This window comes from Folsomia candida, unplaced genomic scaffold (genome assembly GCF_002217175.1).
Source record: "Folsomia candida strain VU population unplaced genomic scaffold, ASM221717v1 Fcan01_Sc016, whole genome shotgun sequence".
NCBI lineage: Eukaryota > Metazoa > Arthropoda > Collembola > Entomobryomorpha > Isotomidae > Folsomia > Folsomia candida.
In genome coordinates this window covers 3,868,575-3,896,159 of record NW_019091208.1, presented here as the reverse complement: position 1 = coordinate 3,896,159, position 27,585 = coordinate 3,868,575, and the positions used below count along the sequence as shown (strand labels likewise).

Genomic DNA, 27,585 nt, shown 5'->3' with positions numbered 1-27,585 from the left:
AAGTGGATTGAATGGAATTAAATCATTTAACGTCACGCTACAAGCGTCTTGATCGAGCTCTTTCTCTGCTCTTCAGATTCTTGAACGAAGGTGAGTGGAAGTGAAATGCGTCGTCGAACTAAAGCATTTTTTTCTATCTTGCTTCTTACTGCTTTTGTGAGCACAGGGAAAAACGGGGTTCGTATTTACTGAACATTGTTAAAAATCTGGTAGAGTCAGATATCTGCTCGGTACTGGTATTGATTTGGTAATAACTTCCTACCGAAGTTATTACGAAGATTAGTAGTAGTTTGTTTCTGAGTGGTAAATTTGTCATTATCACGATATTACTAAACGGTAATGCCCGTTATTACCAGTGCCGGTAGAGTCATATATATGTACTTCGGGGAGTAATGATTTAACACCAGATTTTTAAGAGTGCACGTGAAAATGTAGAAAAAAACAGGTTTTAACTTCTAAATAAATTAAGATTTCGTCACGTAAAATTTGAAACAATTAAAGAAACCTGCAGGTTTATTGCAGTGTAATGACTGGGAAAGAATGATAAAGTGGGTGCTGCTGCCGTGGACGTAATAAACATAACTAATATCTTCCTCCTCTGCTGGCTTATCAATGATTAATGACGTTCTCACTCTTCTTCTTCTTCGTCTTATGTCCTAGTCACACTCCGACTTCGAGTCCAGACTATCTCTCACTTGACTCGAATGGCCACTTTTATTTGGAAGGAACCAGGAAGAAGAAATACACAAAGATGGAAAAGTGTCCCATTAAAAAATAAAATCACTCTCGTTTTTCCCCTCGCGCACGCAAGTCTCATCTTGTTACACAGTTCAGACCTGACTGACAAGGGAGGTCTTCCAGCGGTTGCTCACCAATTTTGAGCAAACTAGTGTCAATTGAGGGCAAATTTAATTAGCATGAAATTTGCTAAAGACACGATCTCCCAATGGTCACGTTTATCTCAGATATTTGCATTCGAAGAGGAGAAAACGCCCCATAAAATTGACAAATTTTACACTTTCCAAATTTACTGCGTGTTTTCTCCTCTTCGGATGCAAATATCTCTGCCAAACGTGCCCATTGGGAGATGGTATCTTTCGCAAATTTCATACTAATTAAATTTGTGATCAATTGCCACTAATTTCTCCAAAATCGGAGAGCAACCGCTGGGAGACCTCCCTTGTAACTCGTACATACATCCAATCCTATCCTCAAAACGTGTAATGTTTGCAAATTCATAAAATTATTGAATGAGACTCGAGCATAATAAACTTTTTATTATCTCCAGGTTTAAAAATTTTACTACTTAATACGTCTACTCCCACTTATCTGAAATGAAGTAGTAATTCTTGCACTTGTAAATATTACTACTTTGTAAATAGTCCTACTTTTTCCTCTCTTTCTCCTAGTGATGATACCCATCCAACCATTATATAAAACTTGTTTTCTTTCGTACAGGGTAGATTTTCACGAGCAATCACACCGAAATAGGGACCCTACCTGCAATAAAAGTGGCTTTAAATCAGGAAAAATCGGCTTCCCAAGTCTCTAATGGGTCCATTAATGTGGCTGCCTTGTAACAAATCATCCGTTAAAGGGTACTCTCACAAAATCGTGTTGTTCATACCATCAAAGCAACCCAGCAGCATTCACTCATTTTCGGTTATGTGTGCAGCCCTATCTCGAACATGAGACGTTTCTATCTTGAATCTTTCATCTGGAGAAAAAGTATTAAGCCTTTGAGAGGAATGGAGAAGGAGTAATCTGCTCGTTCAGTTTGGACGGAATGAAGGTCTTAAACTTGACAAGCTTAGCACATACATCGTTTTGTTGTACCCTTTCGGCCCAGTAAGTAAGCATCAGACTTACTTGAACCTACTTTAATGAAGAGGTGCACACGTAACCACCATGCACTTTCAACTTCTTGTATTAACTTCTTTTCTTTAGTGCAGGTTCGGATTGCAAATCTCAGCCTAATCAACTTTTCCCCTGGCACGAAGAAAAAAAAAGTTAAATTGGCGAATCATTTTTTTGCCTGTGATAAGTACACTCTTAGAAAACTTGTGTTAAATCATTACTGAACAGAGTACGTACATATGACTCTACCGGCACTGGTAACATCGGACATTATCGTTTAGTCCTGTTGTGGTAATTAAAAATTTACCACTAAAAAAACTACTTCCAGTCCGGTATGAAGTTATTACCAGAACGGAGTGTATATCCGACTCTACCAGATTTTTAACAGTGTAAATAGCACGAGGTACAAGCTGCCAGATGCAAAATAGTTGTAAATTATGCGCTCAATTTACACCAAGTTTTACTTGATACAATAAGCGTAAATCTTATTTTAGTGGTGGTGGTGGAAGGAAGAAATATTCAAAATTGTGCTCCCCAGTTCCAAAGGGAGCATGAATCTCGTTGATAAGAACGGAATTATCGTTGGAAACAGACGTTAAATAAATTGAAACTTGGTTATCGTACGTTTAAATCATTTTTAATGCAAAACCTATGCTTGCTTTCCTGGTAATAAGCCAAAGAAAAGGGGGGCGAGGAAAAGGTGTGGGTGATGAAGCAGGAAGGTCTACATGTCCATTTTATTCGCATTTGTGGTTTCATCCCTGCCCAAATTTTACGAAAATGTTTTAACTTGTACAAAATTTGCCCAATTAGATTTCTCTTCCTACACCGAGATTAAGACGTTTACTCGAATTTGTAGCACAGAATTAGCTCAGTTTCCTCCCCGTCGTGTCATGCAAGACATTGCAGTGGCCGCGGAAGCGGTAGGGACATCTGGGGGGAGATTAACATTGTATGTATTGTAGTAAAAAAGGAATTACAATTTTAATCATTTTTATAACAAATTGGTGCATATTTATAGGGGCCAATTAAACAGATTCATCTCTCACAGGGGCCGCGGAAGCTGTGGGGACATTAAAATTGCAGGACAGGGAAAGCAGGGATTTATATAAGATGGGGAAATGATACTGATATCGAATAACCGTGGGGACACTGTCCCTCTGTTCCGTGGCCACTGTGGAAGGGAACGAGTAGGTAAACAGGAAGTAGAGAAAGCAGAGTTACAAATGCACTCAATTCTTGTACACACAATCCCTCAGGGACCCTTCGAACGGATTATAATAGGATTTTCCAACCCGACTAAAGTACTCTCATCTCATTGTGAAGCAGAGACAGACTTTCTCTCTCTCTTTCCCTCGCCAAGTGTTGGAGAGTGAGTGGACTGGTCGACGAGTAATACGGATTAGCAACCAAGGCGAGTAATAATAAGGAGACATGCGGAAGGCAGAAACCACCTCATGCACCATCCACCGGACAACCGACTTTGCTTTGTTCAGGCCGGATTAAAACTAGTTTCCCAGACTCGAGCTTTCTTAAAATGTCAAGTAAAATCTGGACTAGGAATTTATCAAGGAGAATTAGTTGCCTGTCGTGCATCCAAATCTAATATGTACATACCTTGTCGTGTCATATGCACTGGTAAAAATCTGGTAGAGTCAGATATATACTCGGTATTGGTGTTGATTTGGTAATAACTTTCTACCGGAGGGGTAGTAGTTTGTTTCTGAGTGGAAATTTTTCCATTATCATAACATTACTGAAAGGTAATGCCTCTTATTACCAGTGTCGGTAGACACAAACGTCAGTAATAATTTACTACCAATTTTCTAAGAGTGTAACTAAGCAGTTATTACGGAAAGGTTACTTGTCCCCTGATAAAACCATTATTTGCTCTTTGTTTTTGTCCAAATTACACATTTAATGTCGTCCTCGTGTCACTCAACACCCATTAAACTCGCTACCCTCGATGAATAATTGATTTCATAAAAAAACTACCGTATATATGTAACGAAATCCCTTCATATTTCAAATCACTCCAAACCAAACCAAAACAAACTTTGGTTCTCCTCTTCTTCTCGCCATCTCATCTCTTTTCCAACAACTTTCTTTTCCCCGTATAACAAACACATTACGTTCCTACCTATCGACTCGTCTCCCCTCCAAAATGGCATATCGTCCAAGTTTTTCTTCCCCAATGTTGTTACAAATATATGTCTGCGTATACCTGGAGAAAGTGGAGGCAGAGAGAAAGTATAAAAAAATTGCTTGAATCTTATCCTCAGCTTTCTAAAGCAGCAGCAGCAAAAACTTTCTCCTCTCGCTCGTTCACTCACTCGATCCCTCCTGACTCTTATTCCACCCAAAGAAACGAAGAGATCTTCCGCAGTGGAAATACTACTACGTACGACCAAACAGACAGTTAGTCTTCATCCTCATGTATGTAGGTTATATGTACGTTCCTTGGAAGAAGGGAACAATTCGCCATCATCGCAATCTCACCCGCTCGACAAACCTACAACCTACCCGAGCTGGTTGGTTGAGTGAGTGAGCTTTCTCTCTCAACTTTCTCCTTTAAGCAGCCTCCGCATGAGACACGTTTGCAGTCGTCCCAAAGACTCGTTGGGATTCGCACTGGAGGAAATTTTTCATACGCGGGTTCACATTTATAAATAATTTATCTTTATACGTACATAAGTCCCCCTATCCGGCGTGTCACATTTATCTTCCATGGACTACAGAGCTCCAAATCTGTGCAAGCAGCAACTCACTCAAGAGTGAGAGCATAAATAAATAAAGTGAAAACAGATAAATTTTTTCAAGTAAATAAATTCCTCCTGCTGCAAAAGAGGAGAAGAAGAAGAGTGAAAGTCGTCGTGGACTGGACAAATTGTGTGCAACTGACATTCATTGACTTCGCTGCTTGACTTTTTATTCGCTCATGGTGAGCAGTTTTGTCTTATTTTGTACATACCGAGGAGGAGAAAGAAGATAATTTCATTGTGAAGTAAACTGGTTCAATATTCGCGTCTCGGTTGGCTACATACTTAGCTGGACATTTCTTGGAAAGAAGGGAAAGCTTTTGTATTTATTTATTTGAGTGAAATTGGCTACGCAGAAGAAGATTTTATGTCCATCCATTTAACATTCGTTTCAATTACAAGTAATTTTTGGATCTTGCTGGTCTGGAAGGGACGGAGTCGTAGTCGCAAATTAACTCTTTTTTCTCCCTTTGTGACAGACTCGTAATGTGACAAATGACCAATCCCGGGAAACAAAGGGACTCCTTTTGTAATAGATAATCAGAATGAATGAGTAAGACGGAAAAATTGTCAATGTCAGCGTAAAAATAATATCATTTGTATCATCTCTCAAGGAGCGGAATGAATCCCAAATTCGAAATATAATTATGTTGCATCTGTCATAATGACAAAGGATTGTGTCAGAAGACTCGAGTTTTTTTTTTACTTATCCTCTTATTGATTTCCTTCCTTCCGGAGATGACTTTTGAATAGTGCAACAAAGACATTTCTTCACTTGAGGGATCAGAGAGGGGGGAAATTTTATCAAGTGAATGATAAAAAAACATATTCGATATAGCAAATTTTGTATAATTCTGAAACCCTTTGATGTGAAATTTTATTTAGTTTTGTTCGCCAAGTGTGAAAAAAAACATGGAGAAAGTTGCAAAATCAAATTATAAGAATATCTGAAACGCACTGATTTTTTTAGCTCTGTTCGCCAAGTTAAAATAAAAATGTGAAGAAAAAACACGGAAAAAGTTGCAAAGTTGTCCCCATAATGTGTAAGGATCATGAAACATGTTAAATGCAAATGTGGTGGGCCTGTAGGAAGAAAAGAAGAAGGAGACAATAATGCGACATTCATACCCGACTAAATCTCTCGTACCAAAGATAAAAGTGAATTTGAAAAGGGGACAAAAAGTGTCGTTTTTATCATCAACAGAATCATTATTGTTGCTTCCGCGATTCCAGTCCGAGTCCCGGGATGAATACAAAGTTGGGTCAGAAGAACTAGCGTACCGGATTGAGACTACCCGAATTTTGAATATTATTAGTCTCATCCATTCCTCTGCTACAAAATACGGCAAACTTTCTCCCATATTTCTCCCCATTTTTCCACTTTGGTCTATCAGTGTTACAAAAAATATTGGTTTTGTACCACCCAATGTAAACATTACTACCCAAGTGGTGAAGCAATATCAATATCAATCCCATCAACATGTCACGGTCCACGGAAGGCAACACTTTTCCGCAAGTTATTAGCCGGCTTTTGCTCCTGCTCCTCGTCTGCCTCCCGTCAATACCCGGTTCGGACTTGGGTGGTTCAGATTCTTATCATAATAAACCTCCGCAAAGAAGTTGGAGTTCGAGAGTGGTCACGACGAAATTGGGGCTTGTGCGCGGGTTCATAACGGTGCCACGGGGTTTCGACGGGGTGGAAGTATTTCTCGGGCTGCCGTACGCCCAAGCCCCGTTGGGTTCGTTACGCCTGATGCCACCGGTCAGTGGGTCGCCGTGGTCCGGGACACGGATGAATGACCAGCCGGGACCCGTCTGCCCGCAAGTTTTTCCCCTCCCGTCGATACGGACGAGGACTGCTTTCTCCGGAAGTGAGGACGATGGGAGAGGAGGAGGAGAAAGTGAGGATGGGGAAAGTATGGATGGTGTTGGTACGAGTGAAAGTGGTGACCTGCATGGGGAAGGGGAAGAATGGGGATTGAACGAGACGGAAATTTTGAAGAATATGCCTCGTGGAAGGATGATCCAACTCAAGAGATTGGCTCCCTTGTTACAAAATCAGAGTGAAGACTGTCTCTATCTCAATATTTATGTTCCACTGGCTGGTAAGTTGGGTTAGGTTACTTATTGGTTTGGGGCTGGGTTGTTATTAATTTCAGGTTTACATGACTTACGGAAAAGAAAATATTTGTGGAGGGGTGGAAGATAAATGTAATTTGTAACGATTTTTCGGGATATTCTACGTCAAAGGAGGGAGATGCATGTAGTGCATAGATATGTAATTAAGATAGATCACTGATCTCAAATCTATCCAATGGGAAAAACTAGGCGAAACTTTTAAGGGAAACTAAATCCTGCTTCTGGTTTTGCTAACTGGGGCAGAGTGACAACATGCGTTTTACCCAAATTAGACCTAAGTGAGACCAAAATCATACATGTTGAGACGCTTTTTCAATAGTTCGGGTATCTATAAGAACAATGTCACTGAATATAATCGGCTTAAAATTTTAACCAGAAAGTCAAGATATATGTCTGTAATGGTTACAAATTTGCCACCGACTGGTAATAAACTTACCACCACTTGTTATAAATTTGTTACAACTGATAAACTTATAACCGGTCATTGGCAAATTTATACCACGGCGGTAGAACCATACATCTCTACTCTCAACTTACAAATCCCAACCCAATTATTTTCAGTGTAGGTACACGCACATGAAACGATATGGAGATGACAGTTACGTAATTAGAAGGGAAGCCATCTCTGTGTGCATGTCGTACGTATGTAAAAATTCATTTAAAGATTTCGCCCAACTTTTGGCCCCTCATTTCCCAACAATTCTGCAGACAGGGACCAAGAATGGGGATTACTTGGGCCTTAGTCTCTCTCTCTCTCTCCTCTCTTTCCCCGTGTCTCTTCGTCTTAAAGACTTTACTAACAATAGAAAACGGCCTAAAAAGTCTTAGTTAGCGAAAACTGTGGAAACTTTGTCTTCTTCTTTTGGTGAACTCGAGCCCCCGGCCATCACCGATTTTCATTGGTTCACAACCAATGTAATTTCACTTGAGTCAGTCCGTTCGACTACTGGAGAAAGTGAAGGCGGAAAGTTCCTTAAAGTCTTAAAAGCTGAGCTCTCTCTTCATTTAGTGACTTTGGTTGTAATAATAATAATAGGCGAAGGGTGTAGTAGGAGTAGTAATGGTGGTGGTCGTCGTCGTACCCAAAATAGACTAAAATGTCTTTGTTCCTCGTTCTGAGATACCGGTTGAGCATAATCAAATGTGTTTCGTCTCTTTGTTTAAAGTAAGGTGGAGACAAATCAAAAGAATTCGGAGAAGGGAGATGTCCCAGCGAATGCTCCTGGATTTTGAGCAAATTGGTGTTAATCGATTACAAATTTGATTGGTACGAAATTTGCAAAAGACACGATCCGCCAAGGTTATATTTGCATCGAAAGTGGAGAAAATGCGCAGTAAATTTGGAAAGTGTAAAATTTGTCGACTTTAACATGCACTTTCTCCTCTTGGGATGCAAATACCTCTGCCAAACGTGCCCATTGGGAGATCGTGCCATTCACAAATTTCATACGAATTAAATTAGTGAGTGATTGGCGCTAATTTTGCCATAATCGGAGAGCGCACGCTGCGAGACCTCCATTGTGAATGGGCAGAGGTCTTTTGCTCCATTTTAAACCTTTACCGGAAAATAAACCTAACAAAATTTCAAATTTGATGCAATCAGACAAATGAATTTTGTTACATATTTTGCAACAAATTTTGAATTCCAATTTTGTACTACCTTTCTTTAAGTGGAAATTAATCTAACCAACCTACATACCTTGTACACATTGGTGTATACTCGTTAGGTGACAGACAGCAATCAGCTATGTAACGTTGCTCATCAACTTTTACAAGTTTTTTAATGAGTCAACCCATGTAAAGGATATACGTCCAGCAACGTCATGTCATTTTCAGTTTGACTTGGTAGTTGAGACATCACTTTACTTATTACATACGCGCCTCGCTCTTGTGAAACTTGGTGCTGCTAAAACACCACCAAATTTAAATTCATGTAACGAAGAATGGATTCGTGTGCTTGTGATGGCTCCTGCTGAATTCCAAACTTTCTCTTTTCGCAACGTGTGGATACAAAGTAAGTCGAATCTGTTTAAGGAAATGAACGCTTAGCAAGGAAGCAGATAGCTCATCACAGTTCAGGGTGAAATGAGTTTAATATTACGACGGAAGAGTAACAAAATGACAGGAAAGTTTCTTGGTTTTAGAGCAGAGATAATTTTCACATGAGTAAAGTTTACGAGGGAGATTTCGTTCCGTCCTTTGGGGACACTTTTGCTCCTCTTGGAACACTCTGTGTTTGTATGTAAGAAGGGGGAAAGGAAGTTGTAAAATTTGGTCGTGGCAACTCGTGTGGATTTCCGTTGAAATATGCCAACCAACCGCTTGCTTTCTCTCTCTCGCGTGTTGGTCAGTCCACCGTGAAATCTGAAATTTATCTGGACAAACATGCGACGACCCGTCTTAAATAAATTTTATATTCAGAATGCATAAAATTAGGGGGACATCCGATCTGAGGGAGGGAAATTGCTGGGTGAAGACAATAACAGGGAATAATTTCGGGGGACAGGGTTTCGTTTCTTGCGGGTTTGCTGAATACATTTCTTGCACTGTAAAGCAAGAACCGCAAGAAATCGGAGGTGTGAGAAACTGTATATATATTTTTGTTATAAAGTACAAGAAGTAAATATGCGATATTTGGCCACGTCCTGTACGTATTATTTATGGCGGCGGGAAGCAATTTCTTGCGCCATGCATTTCTTGCAGGTCGAAATACCCGTAAAAAACAACTTTCTTCCGGGTCAAAATAGCTACAAGGATACTGCAAAGCAAGGCATGCAAAAAATGTGAGGCACAAGAAACTGCAAAGAAAGTGCAAGAAACATGCACCATCTGGCCACGTGCTGTATGAAGTAGTTTCCTGCGCCTTCCGTTTCTTGCAGGTCAAAATACCTGCAAAAAACCATTTTCTTGCCATCGTTTCTTGCACGTGGTTACTTTCACCGGAAACCCTGGCTGGCTCTGCATTTATGAGATGGTTGATGAGGGTGTGTAGAATGGTTGGTCATGTCATGAAATAAGTGGCTATAAGACAAGCCCATTGTTAATTTAGCAAAGTTACTCAAACTTTGTTGCACAAGTATGTAGTCCTTCCTCGTCCTAATACAATAAAGGGAGCACCATTAAAGTTGGTCTAATCAAGGAGTTAGAATACCTCTAATTTCACGAGATACCACTTTCCCCTCATGAAGTATCATCATCATCATCCATCCAATTTGATGTTAGTTCAGATTATAAACAGACTTACACCAAGGTTTTTTTGTAGTTTTGATTGAGTTTTTCGTCAAGTATGTAATTTTACAGTGTTATTACCAACCGCACATCAAAATATTCTATGAAAGTTCATACACAAACTGATAAAATACAAATAGAGTTATTTGTGATTCTACAAATATTTGTTTATCCAACTTGTAAACTAGTTTCCGATTAAAATTACTCTCTCCCCGTCATTTAGTCGATCTACTAATTTAGAGGCTGCAGTTCTAAACAGTTAGTTTAGTTTGTTCATGTATTGTTTGCCCGACCGAAAATTGGCAAATGTTCAACATCCGTTTATCAAAGAAAGAGAACAATTGAACGCACACTTGTTAATGTTGAGTGCCTCACTCCGTCGCACTTTATATTTTCATTTACTTACTTCCAAATTTCCTACCAACACCACTTCATTGCTACGTACAAATAAATAAACTTGTGTGGAACTACATAGAAACGACGACAATTTCCAGTTTTGCTTATTTGTATTTCAGCCAAAATATAACAAATGAGATGTGAGATACGTCTAATGAGATAACGAACATAACTAAATGTAACAAAGCCAATTCACTAATTGGACCATAAATTATGGCGAATATGTAAAACCATCTCATAATATTCCACTCCACTCCACTCTCTTCCTGGATTTAATACATTACATACCTGTTAAAAAGAAAATTACAATTCATTCAGGATTTTATCTTCCATTTTCATACCAAACCATCCCTGTTTTAAATTTGTAATTCATTTTCTGCAGAAACTTGGCCCAATCTTATGCAGGAAAAACTGAAAACAGAGCGATTGTGCACAAAACTATGATGCACATACGGTTCTGCAGATTAGAACTTATAGAAATTTTCTGCATTTTGTACATAAAATTATGCTGGATTCAGCCTGCATCCAGGTTTTGTCAATTACTGCAGAATTTCTACCAAAGAAATGTCAGCAGCTTAATAGCGCAGAGTTATGGTTCTAAATGTAAGAACTTTCTCTTTTTGCTACAGTCTTCCATTTTGCAGAATTACATATTAGTTAGTTGAATCACGAGTGCAAACATTTATGACATTTTCAGACGACTGAGGAGGGGAGGTTGTGTACTATCAACTCCCGGATCTCGATGCCCTTTGGATATGTTGTAGTGTCCCATGAATGTACAACAACCCTGAAGTGGTTTAATGCCATGGCCACATTTGCGCCCGCCACACCCACTCAAAGGTGCCCAAAAATCGCTTTCACTCTAGCTTTCACTCATTCCAAGCCACGCCAAAAATCCAATTTTACTCCGATTTTGAAATTTCTTTCAACATTATACTCCCAGATAGTTGTTCTCTTATTTCCAACATCAAACTCAACTTTTTTGATGATTATTTCGCAGCCATAATTTGCTTTGTTGATTACTGCAACAATGCTCATTCAGAATTTTAAATCTTAAAAATACTAAAAATTTCAAAAAGTGGAGTTTGATGTTGGATATAAGAAAGCAACTATTTGGGAGTATAATGGTGAAAGAAACTTCAAAATCGGAGTAAAATTGGATTTTTGGCGTGGTTTTGAATGAGTGAAAGCTGGAGTGAAAGCGATTTTTGGGCACCTTTGAGTGGGTGTGGCGGGCGCAAATGTGGCCATGGCATTAAACCACTTCAGGGTTGTTGTACATTCATGGGACACTACAACATATCCAAAGGGCATCGAGATCCGGGAGTTGATAGTACACAACCTCCCCTCCTGAGTATCAAATTATTAAAATTTAATCAGGCTCAGAAAAGCTAATCCTTCCATTCATCACTTCGACATTAAATTTAATTCCGTCCAACACACAAGACCCTAATCCTGACCCAGCATGTTTGCAAAGGGATACAGAAAATCAATTCCCACCACATTCGTAAATATCTTTATGAAATGAAACCATAATAATTTTAAAAGTGAAACGACAAACTTTTCAAATTGACAAGTTTAGCCGAACGCTGCTTACTTTTTACTTTCACCCAGCAGCGAGGAAGGAAATGGCGTAAATCCGCTGCACTTTGAGCCGAGTGCTTTCACCATTTCCTCGCATTTTAACTCGCCTTCCGCCTCGCTTGGGGATAAACCAAATCCCACAAAATGGCTCAGTCTTGGTGTAAATTATAATGCGAACTGTTGTCCCACAGCACAACAAACTGAGAGTGCAAATCCTACATGCACCCGTTCCCCAATCAGAGAAATTGCTTATTGGGTGAAGAAAGTGGCAGCTTATCTTCACAGCCCAGACAGATTCGACACTTCATGGTGGCACTGTACATATTTTAGGAAATGGGGTAAACTAACAATGGAGGTTTGTCAGGGTATGCTCTCAGATTTTGGGCAAGTTAGTGTCAATAGATCATAAACTTAATTAATATGAAATTCGCGAATTTGCGATCTCCCAGTCCACAGGTTTGGCAGAGATATTGGCATCCGAAGAGGAGAATACGCATAGTAAATTTGGAAACTGTAAACTTTGTCGACTTTAAGGCGCGCTTTCTCCGCTTCGGATGAAAATATCTCCGCCAAACTTGCGCATTAGCAGATAGTGTCTGTTTAAAATTTCATACTAATTAAATTTGCGACCGATTGACAAACTTTGTTCAAATTTTGCGAATTTTTTTCAAATTTGACAAATTTTGATCAAAATCTGTGACCATTCGCTGGGAAACCTCCCTTGTAAGTATGCATAATTCCATCTTGTTCTCCTAAAATCAATAACCATGTGGTCTTCTGGAGGGCTGAATTCGTTTAATGTAATCAAAATTAGTCGCCTCAGCGCGATGTATGTATGTAATAATCTAATATTTGGAAAACTGTGCACAAGATACAGCAATACTCATTACTTTTTAAATTACTGCATGCACGCATCCATGCATGCGAATAATTTTATGATTAGGACAAAATGTTTGAAAAACTCATCTGTGTTCAATTTATGAGATTTTATACAAGATTCAACTCCAATTTAGATTTGAGTCTGGCTTGCGGCGTAATTATTTTCATGTTCAAAACTGCTCCAGCCGACAGTGGCCGCGGAAGGGTGTAGACAGAGGGAAAATGTCCCCAGGGTTGTTTGATATCCTAGTCATCTCCCCATCTTATATAAACCCCTCCCCCCTATCCTACAATATTAACGCCCCCGATGTCCCCACAGCTTCCGCGGCCACTGCCTCAGCCCCCGAAAAGTCGAGTGTGCATGCAGCAGTTATTTAAACTGCATCGTCAACGGCGTTGGAGCAGCATCTGCAAGTTTATTTTGGACGTGGGAATGAGTTTTCGTGGAGAGAAAACGCTCTTCCATCCGGTTTGAGTAAAATTGGATTTGCCAATTCAATGACTTCTGATTAGCTCATTGGTTTACCTCTCAAAACTTTGGGGATGATGACGCTAGTAAAATTTACACTACCGACACCCAAAAGTCTCTCTCTTGGCATTCATCCTTAATTCCCTGTAGCGCTGTAAAATTTGTCGAGAACATGGCTCGTTTAGTTCCCATGAAGAACCGACATCATATTTCTTGCATATTTGGTTAGGGAACTCGATATTTCTTAAGGGAAATTTTGGTTAGGGAAAGCATTAACATTTTATGTGCATAATACTCAATTATTTATTCTTGCAATATTTCCATCAAATTAAAATAACATTTTATTCACCAGCATCGGGTGAATAAAACCTTCATAAGTTGTTTCCATAAAAGCTGCATATTATGTACGTTGTAATTCAGTCGGTCCTTCCCTAACATTTTATCCAAATAATATGCATCACTTGTACACAAAGAGAAAAAGTGCGCGATATACGACGCGCTCTCCCAGTCCACCTCACACCAGTAGGAATACAGTTGACCGAAATTTTGTTTGCTCGAAATGTTTTCAGTAGTCAAATTTAAAATTGACAGTAGTGTTCAGGTAGTTCCCTCATCCTGGCTGTCAACTAACAAAGGTCAATGTAAATGGCCACCAGGTCCTTGTAAGGATATAAGTGCAGATATACGGGCAGTCAAAAAACCGGGTGACCATTGGCCTTTATTTGATATACGGATATTTAAATCAACTAGTAAGAAAAATCAGCTTATTTAATTAATTTATATAAATTCCACTCGCCATTTAAATACATTATAATTGAGAATCTCATTTTATTAATATTTTACTCACACATAAGTCATCATCATATAAAATTAGATTATATTTTACTCAGATAATTATCTTGAAGCCAAGAATTTGGAAAAACAGGCCACCACTTCATCGGACCTTGACACAACTGAAGCTGAAGAAGACGAACTTGGCGAAAAGGATAGGGGTTTGAAACCTACAAGAAAAAGACAGCGACGACCGTCATCGTCATCTGAAGAGGAAGAAAGGAACCATTCTCAAAGTTTCTCAAGTAAATCGATAAGTATTAGGGAAGAGGGTACGTAAATTATAATTCTAAGTTCAAGCCTGTTAAATTCAAAAGTATAAGAAATACTACCGATACCATAACATTACCATATTTCTTGTTTCAGATTTACTAGAATTTGACGGAAGTAAATACCAACTTCATGTCGTTGTCAACGATCCAGCTGGGTTGAATTCGCCAACATCACAAATACCAACATTACCAAGTCCAAATAGTGAACATCAAGTAGCCGCAGGGTCAGGAAATCATTATTGGTCATCCCCCCCTCTCTCACAAGTTGATGTCCCGCCTCCTGTGAGGACTCAGGCTGGGAATGCAGAAATCGCTGCTACCCGTATTCGTGGAGTGACTTTGGAAGATATTTATCTTTGTCAAGTTGGTAAGAACTTTCTCTATCACGCATGTATTTTGAATTCTCAAATGGTTTAAAATCTTTTAAATTTGTATATAATTTCTACTAGCACTGGAGCGAATGGTCGCAAATGGAATCTCAGATATTCGCCAAGATATTCGCACTCTGCTACTCCGGACCGATGACGCTAATTCATCTGTAGAAAATAGTGTTGTTATTCCAGTGAACCTCCCCCTGGAAAACGAATCTGATGTTTTAATTCTGGAGGATTGGCTAAAGGAAAAAGATAATTGCTCGAAGCTCGTATGCTATTAATAGATATTTATTATTTACACCAATTTGGCAATTTTTATTCTCATATCCCAAGACGGAAATAATTTTTGTACTCGTTTCTAGGTAGAAATTTTCAAGAGAAATGGAGGCAAATCAGCACTGAAAGTTGTTACTGGAATTTTAGCAAGTACCCTCACTAAAGGCTTGGCTGAAAAAATAAATTACGTTGGCACAAATGGGAAAACAGCATTTAACAATTTAAAATTGAATCGTCTAGTTATCGGTAAGCTTTTATTGAATAGATTAATGGTGGGTGTATGATTGGATATTTAGCTTTATGTTTCACTAACACGCCATTTCTGTTTAACTAGAAGCCACCCTAGCCAGTGAATTTGGGAAAAAATTGACAATATCGGAAATTGTGGAAATTATTCAACGCTGGTTAGGGAACGCAAAAGACTTGGATGGTGGCAGAACTTCCAGAAAAACAACGAATGTCGTCGTACCGGACGAGGAGGAGGAGGGTTAACGAAGAAGCAAATACATTACTTCAAGAGCTTAACAATAGTATTAGACATATTGGCGTAGGTGAAACCACTATTAATAGAAATTATGTTGTTAATGTACAAGGCATTCAATGTCCACCGCAAAGTATTAGTGTAGATAGACGAGTAGTTACTGTAAAGAATATTAATGTCCTATCATCTAAAGTTACTATAGATCATGAAATTAGGGATTGGGCAATTAAGCACAATGTCACACACTCCGCGCTCTCAGACTTACTAAAAATTATTAAGCCTCATTTTCTTGATTCGAGTAGTTTGCCAATATGTTCAAAAACATTGTTGAAAACGCCACGTAATATTTGTATCCAAACTCTTGCAGGTGGAAAGTTTTTCTATTTCGGGATAAAAAGTCAAATTCTAAAAATTATACCTGCAGATTTTCCTTTTAGTGAGTTGACATTAACGATTGGCACAGATGGTTTTCCAATTTGCAAGAGTTCTGGAACTGATATGTGGCCTATTTTATTCAAGATTAATGAGATTAGTAATTCTAGACCAATAATTGCCGGCTTGTTTTGTGGTGACAGGAAGCCCAGTAGCTTGGATGAATTTCTTAACCAATTTATTACGGAATTAACTGAACTAGAAACTAGTGGAATATTAATGAGGACAACAAATTTTTCTGTCCGTGTTAAATGCATAATAGCTGACGCTCCTGCAAGAAGTTTTATTAAAGGAATTAAACCTCACAATGGTAGGAGTAGTTGTGAGAGATGTGATGTTGAAGGTGAATGGGATGGAAAGAGAATAGTTTTTCCGACTTTTTCTGGTAGTAAACGTACCGACTTAAGCTTCCGTTCACAAATCGATTCCGACCATCATTTGCGCGACTCGCCCTTTCTTAAAACTAAAATTGATTTAGTGTCAGAGGTTGTTTTGGATTATATGCACTTAGTTTGCTTAGGTGTTACTAGAAAACTTCTATTGCTTTGGTTGAGTGGTCCCATAAAAACTAGACTTCCAACAGCAAAAGTTAAAATAATCTCAGAAAATTTTTCTAAAATTGCCAAGATTTTTCCTTGCGAATTTTCAAGAAAACCTAGAGATTTAAAAGACATAAAAAGATTTAAAGCTACTGAATTCAGACAGTTTCTTTTATATGTAGGCCCCGCAGCTTTACGCAATATACTTCCCAGCAATCTTTATAACCATTTTCTCATATTTCACACTGCTATATATATTTTGCTCTCGTCTTCCGCAAATAATATTAATTGGAATAATACGGCAAGAGAGCTAATAGAATTATTTGTTAAAGATTTACAAAGATATTATGGAGGTTCTGTTATTGTTTATAATGTGCATTCATTGTTACATCTATCCGATGATGCATTAAAATTTGGAAAATTAGATAATGTTAGCGCTTTTGAGTTTGAAAGCTATTTACAGTTTTTGAAAAAATTAATTAGGGGCAACAATCGTCAGCTTGAGCAAGTTGTTAAACGGGTACAAGAATATGATAACTGTAGCTCAAGTCATTATTCTACAATTAAATCTAAGCATAAAATAAATGTGCCAAAGAAGAATGGTGAATTTAAAAAGTTTGAACTTGACAAATTTTGTATTAGAATAAAGGATGGTGATAATCACTTTGTTACTGAAGATGGTCGTTTTGTTAAAGTAGATAAAATATTTGTAGTTGATAATAAGCCAGTTGTAAATTGTAAAGTTTATCTTAATTGTACTGATGTTAAGGGATATCCAATTCGTAGTTCTTTGCTGGGAATTTGTTTTTTAAATTCTCAATTTACATCATCCTGTGAAATTGATATTTATAAGTTATCTAAAAAATGTATTGTAATTCCAGGTGATAGTGTGGATAAATTTATGCTATACTGTATTCCCATGCTTTAACTTCAAGTTTATAAAATAAAAATAATTAAAAAGTAAAAGTAAAAAAAATTGCCTTCCATTTTTATTGCATAAAATTTTAATAAATACCGAATATACATGGTCGGAAACGATTATTTTATGTAAATAAAATGGACCGGAAAATACGCACATAATATGTACGTTTTATGGAATTGACTCCGGTAAATAATACTTGGATAAAAGGTGCGTGAAAGGTACATTTTTTGATGAGTATTTTGTTTTGGAACGTCTGCCATCCTCTTACAGAAACCAGCATATATTATGGACGATTTCCCGAACATATTATTTAAGTAATATCCAAAATTTTCTTACTGGGTTGTTGTATAATTCTCGTAAATTAGCAATTTGTCGGCCTCATTCTGGGGCGAGACGCGATTACACAGCACAGCAGACCACTACTGGCACAATTAGGGTGAAGTTTGTATATAAAATGGGAAAGAAATGTGGTTAGCTGTTGAGACATCAATTTATTTATAGGAACAAAAGTTTCACCCAGTTTTAGTTTGTATTAAATTCCAGTAGACACCATGTGCCCACCAAGACTGTAATTTCTTAAATAGTTATTAACGAGCGGAACGAAGGGAAGGATACTTCTTGCGATAGATTTGTCCGTCCGTGTGTCTGTCCGTCAGTACGATAAGTCTCGAACAAATCAACTTTTTTGAGTTTTGATTTCGGATATCGACATCTGATTTTAAGAGTAAGGGAAAGTTCGTTCAGTGACCTTGTACATAGATCAAAAGGTCACGATGGTGATAGGTCAAAGGTCGAAAGTGTTAAATTTTGTATTTCAATGATTTTATACATAGTTTGCGGCAAGGGTTTCAGAAATCCCCATCTTTTTGACCTTCGACGTATATCGACCTGGTGACCAGGTAAAAAATGTCGAAAAGTCAAAAATGTCAAATTTACCTACCTCAAGTACGCATTTTCATGCACTCTGTTTCTGCTAGTTTATTACATCTTTCTAGAGTTTATTTTTGCCCAAGTTTCCGAACCACACCCCACCCCACCAACAAACTAATCCACCCGGCACAAACTTTTCACACAAACAATTTATAATTTCTCTTCCAAGTTTTTCCTCCTCTCCTTAGAGAGATCACATCACATCATTATTTGTACATCTAGCAAAACTTTTATTCATTTCACCATCAAACTGATCAACAAAAGAGGGTAACACTTGCTTTGTATAACTTTGTGCATAACAAGATAACAACTTTTTTCAAAGATGGGCAAGTATTCATCCACTTAGTTATCCTCACGCCAAAAACCGACACATTTTCTCCGCCAGTGTATTCAGCAAACCATCTATTCGTCAAAGAGATGAAGTAGATGGAGATAAAATGAGAGAGAAATTGCCACCTTGCAGCCAGAAAGGGGACGGATTGATGTAATATGGTTTGAATTTAGGGCTATGTACACGAGACCAAGGAGGATGCGATCTCCATTATGCTCAAATACACTTTAGGGATTTACTTTCTCCATTACCCACTTACTTTAGTGGTTATTACGGGAGGAGCGTATTTACACCAGAACAGCAAGAGGCAAAATTAAGGCGAGTCCTGTTATGAGCAGAGGGCGGGTATGTATTCAGTTTCAAGTTTTTCATTTGATGACTAAAGCCACGGTCAAGCTTTCTGGGTGTGTCCATAACTTGTATAGAGCACAGAAATTTCAAAACATTTTCACATATTGGCACATATTTCTAGGTTTTCAGAAATATAAATATATTTCAGATATTATTTTAAAAATACGTAAATCTTTTAGATTTTTTTTTCAAAAATACATATATTTTATAAATATTTCAATGACATGAGACGAAATTTTTTTGCTAAAAGAAATTCGACAAGAATAAATTCAGAGATATTCCGAAATGCGTACGAATTTTGCGAAAATATGATATTTTTATAGTTTTTCGTACATATTTCGTAAATGTTAAATACAAATTTCAGCAATTTTACATAAATACATAACCGCCCTCTGTGGTTGTTATGATATGGGCATGGACACCACAAAGCTATTCCGTTCTCTTTGAGAGAGAGAGGCTAATGCCGCAACGCCTTAGATATTCCTTTCGTGTGTGGTTGTTGATTAGCATATGCATGACTGGTGAAAGTTGGGCTGTGTGCAGTGTTGTTGTACGCATAATGGGCCTGATGATGGGATAGATTCATGATGTGGGCAAGCAAGAATAAGTAGAGCAAAGTGTGGGGAAAAGTTGAATGACAGTAATATCTTTGAGAAGGGGGGGACTGGTTACGATAAGTTGGGAAGACATTGCTTCTGCCCGTGCATGGTGTAAGTGGTAAGAATTCAGGTTAATGCAATTTACTGAACGTTCTGAGAAGACAAAGGAATTTCCAGTCTTGAATTGTAAAATATGGGCTTTGATCTCGGTTAGGTAATACATATTGAAATATGCATTGATTAATTTCGAATTTACGTATTAGGTAAGTAACCATAACCTGGCGGAGCTGTTTTTGATCTCTAATAACCAACTTATGCATCAAACACTCTGATCGGATGCTCCTTTACATAAATGTCTGCTGTATTTCATTTAAAATGTGGTGCAATTCTCTGCAGGTCTACAAAGACGTAAGTACTCTCCATTCCAAATAGCGAGACAGTTGGTTACACGATTTTTTGCGCAGCACAAAGTTTTTTAGGCTATTTCATGCGGGGTCAATTGATACAAACATGTTTCGAGGTGCAAAGAATTTAATGCTTACAATTCGTTGAAATCGATAAAAATTGATAAAACTGATAAAAAAATTATATGCAGTAGCGATTGACAAAGTTTAACTATGCATGTTTTTTTTGAAAATTAGGTGAAAGTTAGAAAATAATGTATTTTAAAACAAAATCAAATCATAGAAAACAATCATCCACCAAATAACCTTTCAGATTTTTTAACGCATACTAATTTTAAATGAACAATAACTATTCACATTTTTGTCCTGTAAAAAGACTCTTCTAGCCAACTCTTTCTATTTGGAGTAGGCATGCATATGAATGGTTTATAGCAGTAAATAGTCAGTCCATAAGTGCTCCTCAGTGCCTGAAAAGGGTTCAAACTTGTCGACGGCAATGATCTTATTATTTATTTATTATTATTTGCCTTCAACAAAACCTCTCTCTCCCCACACACACGCTGATAATGTTGTCATTGTTTACAAATTGGTACACGAGTTTATTTACTGCCCAGATTCATAAACCCGTCAAGCAGTATTACGATTACGCAACTTTCTCCAACCCCATTTTCCCCTCCCAACTCACTCTTATCTCATCTCAGGTAAATACATAGCACATTTATTTTGGAAACCTGTCCACGGGGGAAAAGAAAAAAAATGCGTGAGAGACCGTTCCAAAAACTTGTTTATCTCTGCACCTCCCCGACACGTGAGAAGTTTATGTTCTGTTGCGATAACATTTTTTTACTTTGTTGTGTCAGTGATTCCATTTCGTGCAGGCATGCCATCAAGTAAATAATCGTGTTTGGTAAGAATCTCTAAATTTACGGGGATATAATATTTTAAAGACCGCAGAGTAAATACTCGGCGTGTTTAACAATTATTATTATTTTAACGGGTCCCAACACTTTCTTGACTTTCCCCACAAATAGTCGTACCCTAAACGTAGCCGTTTACATCCTCCTTGCGCCTCCCTTACTTTTCATTGTACACTCTAAAAAATCTGGTGAAAAAAATGACTTGGTGATCGGGCTTGTTACCATTTCGGTGTTTCCGCTTGGTGATACATAGACTTTCACCTCGCTAGTGGTGGGAGTTCCCACGTGATTCCGTTATAACCGAGCAGGGATATATTATCACCATCCGGTATACTCACCGGTCGGTTATAACCTGGTGGTAAGATTTCTAAGAGTGTATCCAGCTAGATGAACTACGCCACATTTGCGGCAAAGTATCTCATTTGGGTTACTACGAGGAAAGAAAGTAACTCTGAAATCACTACTACTTCACCTTCCCCGATGTGAGTTGAGTTCATGCCATCACCGGTTTTATTTGGTGGTGGTCAGTGGCATCGGAAAAGCTGGGGGACATTAACATTGTAGGATAGAGGAGGGAGGGGTTTATATAACATGCGGAGATGATTGGAACATTTCATAACCGTGGGCACATTGTCCCTCTGATTCCCCACACTTCTGCGGCCACTGGTATCAACTTAGTTTATTTTGGGCAAGCAGAAAGGAAGGAAAAGAACTTGGCTTTGCTTGTCCGACTTTCTCCATGTCGGTCGAGTAGTCTGGTCTGGTGATACTTTCACTCTGGGTATTTTGCAGGGATCGGCGGCTACTCTTTCATTACGGGGTATCTGTATGCAGTATGCGTATAACAAGGCAATTAGAATCTACATTCCTTTACAGTGTGGCCCCCTTGGAATTACGCCAACGAAACAGACCAAGAAGGGGAGCCCGACGCTTTTGGGAACAGTTTTTTTCCTTCGGAGAAAGCAATAAATAAATGAGTAGAAGAAATCAAGCTCAGTGTACTAATCAAGATTTTTTAAACTTTTTATTTTTTTTGAAATTTACGGAAAATATTATGTGCGGAAGTAAAACTTCGTAAAAGGAAATGAAATGCGGGTCGGTTTAACCTCCTCCCAACGTCATAAAACTATCTCGCTTGTGGGTGGATGGCTGAAAATTGTGTAGAGCAACATTTTATGTGCGACACTCTCGTTTGCTGGTGAAGAATTTGGGAAATGAGGCGATTCGATGTTTTGGAATTTCAAGGCAATTTTGTCAATAAGGGACCACATTCCACACAATTTTATTGTAAACTATATCCATCCTCGCACAGCGGTTGGTTGGTTGGTTCAACTTGTTTAGTAAGTAAGTAAATGGGAAAATTGCGACTACTGTAAATATTTCTCTCTTCCTTTTTTCCCCTTGTTTTTTCGTGTTCCTCGCCAAATTACTTTGTATAAAAATAAGTTGTTGGAAAAATGAATAAATGAAGGAGACTGGTAAAAATTTGGAGACAGGCCCAACCAGCGGATGGTTCCGGGAGAGAGAAAATGAAGACAAATATTCGCAGATCAACCTGAATTTGTCATATCTTTTACGAAATGGTGAAAGCGAGGAGTTTCCCTTTTTCTCCTAGCTCGAGATTGCTTTAGGGATGCCTAGTCGTGCAAGGATTTCTTCTCCAAAAAATCCGGCCGGGACAAATCTTAGAACTCTAGACCAAACCGAAAACTGGACGATGCCACGTAGCTCCATAGCTTTCTTTCGGCTTGAATTGAACGTTAAAAGTAAGCGTTAGTTTCGCTCTGTTTGCCATAGTTTTGTCGCGCAGAATGTGAAATGCTAGATTCTGATTTTGGATTCCATTTCCAAAACGTTGGCACTGCTTGGGACGAGAGACTTGTGGCCGCGGAAGGTGTGGGGACATTAGAATTGTAGGATAGAAGGGAGGGAGGGGTTTATATAAGATGGGGAGATGATGCGGACATCGAACAACCGTGGGGACATTGTCGCTATTTCCGCGGCCACTGCTTGTGGCCTCCTGGATGTATGTACATATCGGCGATATGATATCGCTGTATTTCTGTATACATCTCTCTCTCGAGCAGGCTCATTAGGATGTGAGACGGATGTGGGGCTGGGAAGTTTTGCCAAGAACTGAATGAGTCCTCATCCCCAATTCGTCCTCCGCCGCAACAACTTTACAGCCGACGCGGTACGAGTTGTTATTTGTTGGCAGGCCGTGGCTTAGCTGAGCTGACAAGGGAACCTCAACTACTGTCCCATCTCGATTTCCTTCGGAATAGCCTTAATCGGTAGATAATTTAATGAAACTAAAACTTTGTCATAGAACATGCGGTGCAAAATCACGTTTTCGCGAAATATTTGGCAAGAGCTGCACCAAAACCCGTCATTTTTCCAATGCTTTTAACATAGCCACCAGCCTTTCGAATGATGAAATGAACTTTATGGAATATCGAAGAATTATATATTTACCCGTCCGCGTAATTTCAGCCCGATCACGAATATGCAAAAAGGATGCAAACATTTGCCAGTTTTTTGCAAATTGAGAACATCGAAAAAATTTCGCATATAAAATACATTTTTCATATTGCAAAATATTTGCAAAAAATTTGCAAAAATTTGCAAAAATTGAAGTTCGTAATTTTTCATGAAAATTAGTTAAAATAACCAATGCTAGTCTATTTGTACATATTTTTCGAAATTATTTGCGATTTTTTTTGCAAATTTTTTGCAATAAGAAAATTGTATTTTACATTAGTTAAACTTTGAAAATTTTATTTAAAGAAACGAAGAATTCAAATTTGCGAAATTTTTCCGATTTTCGCAATTTGCAAAAAATTGGCAAATGTTTGCATCACTTTTTGCATAATCGTGATCGGGCTGAAATTACGCGGACGGGTACATATATAATTTTTCAATATTGCATAAAGTTCATTACATCATTCTAAAGACTTGGGGCTATATTAAAAGCATTGGGAAAATGGCAGGTTTTGCTGCAGTTCTCGCCAAATATTTCGCGAAAACGCGATTTTGCACCGCATGTTTTATGACAAAGTTTTAGTTTCATTAAATTATCCGTCGATTAAGGCTATTCCGAAGGAAATCGAGATGGGACAGTAGTTGAGGTTCCCTTGTGAGATCTGTTCTTCACTCGTATCATCATCCTCACAAATATAAATGTTATTATGTAATGTGGTGTGAAGGGAGGTGTGGGGATTTCTTACGTGATGAAAACAATAACAAAATGACGAGGAGAGCAGTATGCATACCACATTATTTTGCGGGGAGACCTTTGCTTGGGAGAAAGGGAGGAGAAAGTTTTTGGAGACAATGGCCGGATTTACATGATAGAAATAGTGCCTGTTCAGTTGGTGACAGATATTGATAATGTTCATTAATCATTCATTTGCACGATCACACGGCAACCATAACTTTGACAAATCCTATCCAACTTATACGTCGAGGAATAAATTGAACCCTGAGGATATGCACGGAGTGAGAGAGAGATGTGTGGATTTACTGGGGAGGATAACTATGCATAAGTATTGACAGTAGAAAAGGTGCCATGTATGTACAGTGGAATTATTTGTGCGTGTCACCTCATTTTCATAAAATAAAATCTAACTATGCCTCATTTCTGGGGATACGGGCATAATGAAATTCCATGTTGAATAAACTCGTAAATTCGTAATCACGTAAAGTTACAAAGATCGACTTATGAACCAAAACCATGCATTTTATCTTCGAAAGGTTTTTTAAGTTCGTAAGCAAAAATTGTCTTCAAAATCTTCGTAAGATTCTTAAGTTACGGACTTACGAAGGATGACGTGAATTGCCTCTGTCTATCATTAATGCGTCAACATATGCAAATGAGATGCCTAGCGTAAATAATCCCCCTGTACGTACGACCTTCCTCACCAGAGAACAGCCCGGATAATTGTTTCAACAGTTGATAAACGTCATAAATATGAACTTTGACCCTTGTAAAATCCCATGTATTAATAAATCCTTAATTTTTTTGTTGCAGTTTCCGAAGGGAAAGTGGATCGTCCCGTGCCTTGCCTGATATTTATTCATGGCGACGACTTCTCCTACGGAGGAGGTCATCCGTACGACCCGACAATGCTAGTTAGCCAAGGAAATATCATTGTGATCACGTTCAACTTCAGACTGGGAATTTTAGGCGAGTGCAGCACCACACCGCACTTGAGAAAGAGAAAGCATGCCACGGAATAAATAATTATTTAATTCAGCGTGCTTTTTTATATGTCTGACAGGTTTTCTAAACTCAAATTCGGACGGATATTTTAAGTCTCCAGCCAATTTTGCACTCTTGGACCAAGTAGCTGTAAGTTCTTGGCGGCATACGTGCATACAGAGTTTCTGGTGAAAGTAAATTAACCACTTGCAAGAAATAACGGGAAGAAAGCGGATTTTTGTGGGTATTTTGACCTGCAAGAAATGCAAGGCGCAAGAAACTACGCCGCGCCGCTGTACTTCATACGGCGCTTGGCTGCATGGCGCATATTGGTTGCACTTTCGCCGAATTTCTTGCAGTTTCCTGCACCTTGCGTTTCTTGCGTTTCGTGCTTTCTAGTGCAAAAAATGCAGAAATTAAGTGGTTGCTTGGAGCTATTTTGATCTGCAAAATTGCGAAGTCCAAGAAACTACTTCCCGAAGCCATAACTTCACGTGGCGCGTGGTTAGATGGTGCACATTTCGTGCACTTTCTCCCAGTTTCTTGCACCCCGAATTTCTCGCATTTCTTGATTTGCCCTGCAAGAAATGTAGCAAACCCGCAAGACCCGGCACACTGAATGAATACATATGCCGCCGCGTACCTTTGAGAAGTTTGGTAATAATTTGTGAATTTCGGTTCGTTTGATCCACAGGCTCTGCATTTTGTGCAAGAAAACATAGCCGCGTTTGGAGGTGATAGGGGAAACGTGACGCTAATGGGGCACGGAAAAGGAGCCATGTTTGCATCATTCCTTATGATTTCGAACGCTCTTCCTTCATCAGGTAAGGTCAAATTGAATTTTCTGTGCAAATAACCCGTGGCCAACGAAACCCACCCGCCTTCGGATTTAGTTTCGCTTCATTACACTTAATTATCTTCATTACGAATGAGCTCAAAATTCTGGTCTGTCCATGTGGCTCGTTATCGCATGGCGATATCTTGTCTTCTGACGTAGGACGCGATGACTTATCGCCAAAATTGTGAAATTCAGCACATATTTGATCACTTCTCGGCTCTGGGAATTTATTTTAAAAATTCTGGAGCACACATTTGTAGAGCAGGGAGTTGCCAATTTTGTAAAAAGTATACACGAAAGATTTTGACAGTTTTTGAAGAAAATCTCACGTTAAAGAAGCCTTCAAAAAAATTGGAATTCGTCGAAACTGGCTTAAGATACTCACGGACATTGTATTAATCAACTCACTTACTACAAATTGGTCGTCCAGAATTTAAAAAAATTCCCAGAGCCAGGAAATAATTAAAATGTGCTGATTTTTAATGATTTCGGTAATGAGTCATCTAGTCCTACGTTAGTTACCTTGTATTAATTTGGACTGGTATCCTTAACTATACATAACTAGCGTGTAAACCCGTCTCCCGCCGGGTGATAAGTTTCACACCTTGAATGACGGTCCACAACGGAAATTGGATAACCACTCCCAGATAACCACCATCAAACAATTAATTTTTTGAATTTAATTTATTTGAATTTTCGCGCTGTTCGAAGCTTCACTTTCTATACTTTCACTTCCGTTTCGGAAAATTACTTTCACTTCCGTTGCAGACAAACGTTTCCAGCTTATAATATAGATATCGAATTTAAAATGAGGGACCCTATGGATTCTGCACTTATTGATTCTGCGACCACATCTGGCAATCTTTGCGCAAAGGGTGGCAGATTCACGATGCAGACTGCAATAAAGTAGAGTGGAAAGGTGTTTTTATGGCCGGTTGGAGCAAATTAATCCAATTTCACATAAAGATTTAACGGGTACGTGAGCAATTGGTGCTCTTCTTCCCCCAAATTGACGATCCATCGTCAATGCATCGATTCCTAGATCGAAGCATCCCCCACAGCTCCAATAGATCCATACATGCTTTCTCCCATCGAGAGGAGGCCGCTTCTTGAACTTTATGTATCATTTAATTCAGTGTTTCGGATGTAAGTAACCAAACCACGTGCAAGAAATAGCGGAGAGAAAGTGTTTTTTTTGCGGGGTATTTTGACCTTCAAGAAATGCAAGGCGCTAGAAACTACGCCCCACCTCTATTCGTCAAGAATTATCAAGGCGCGTGGCTAGACGGTGCCTATTTCTTGCACTTTCTTCCAGTTTCTTGCACCTCGAATTTCTTGCAGTTTCTTATACCTGGCACTTTCTCCCAGTTTCTTGCACCTCGTACTTTTTGCATTTCTTCCTTTGCACTGAAAGAAATGTAACAAACCCACCAGAAACGAAACACTGATTGAATACCTATGACACTACGTAGGAGCATCTATCTGAAACCTTAAGTGCACAATTCAAGTGGACCAGTACGCACACTTATCGGCATGTTTTATCCGTCCCACGTGTCGTACTTCCATATTAACAACA

General features: G+C 38.6%; 1 protein-coding gene across 3 annotated transcripts in view; it reads left to right on the top strand.

Moving 5' to 3' along the window:
* Positions 1–1,467: 1,467 nt before the first annotated feature.
* LOC118437776 (neuroligin-4, X-linked-like) overlaps positions 1,468–27,585 on the top strand; it is a 50,666-nt gene continuing 24,548 nt past the window's right edge. The window contains exons 1-7 of one of the 3 annotated variants that reach the window (XM_035857125.1): positions 1,468–1,598; positions 1,676–1,891; positions 1,953–2,809; positions 2,879–6,721; positions 25,001–25,156; positions 25,251–25,321; positions 25,866–25,995. In XM_035857125.1, the coding sequence (XP_035713018.1) occupies positions 6,097–6,721; positions 25,001–25,156; positions 25,251–25,321; positions 25,866–25,995 (982 nt within the window). In that variant the 5' untranslated portion in view covers positions 1,468–1,598; positions 1,676–1,891; positions 1,953–2,809; positions 2,879–6,096. Of the gene's footprint in view, positions 1,599–1,675; positions 1,892–1,947; positions 6,722–25,000; positions 25,157–25,250; positions 25,322–25,865; positions 25,996–27,585 lie in introns of all 3 variants that reach the window. The other 2 variants (XM_035857126.1, XM_035857124.1) reach the window with 2 other exon arrangements.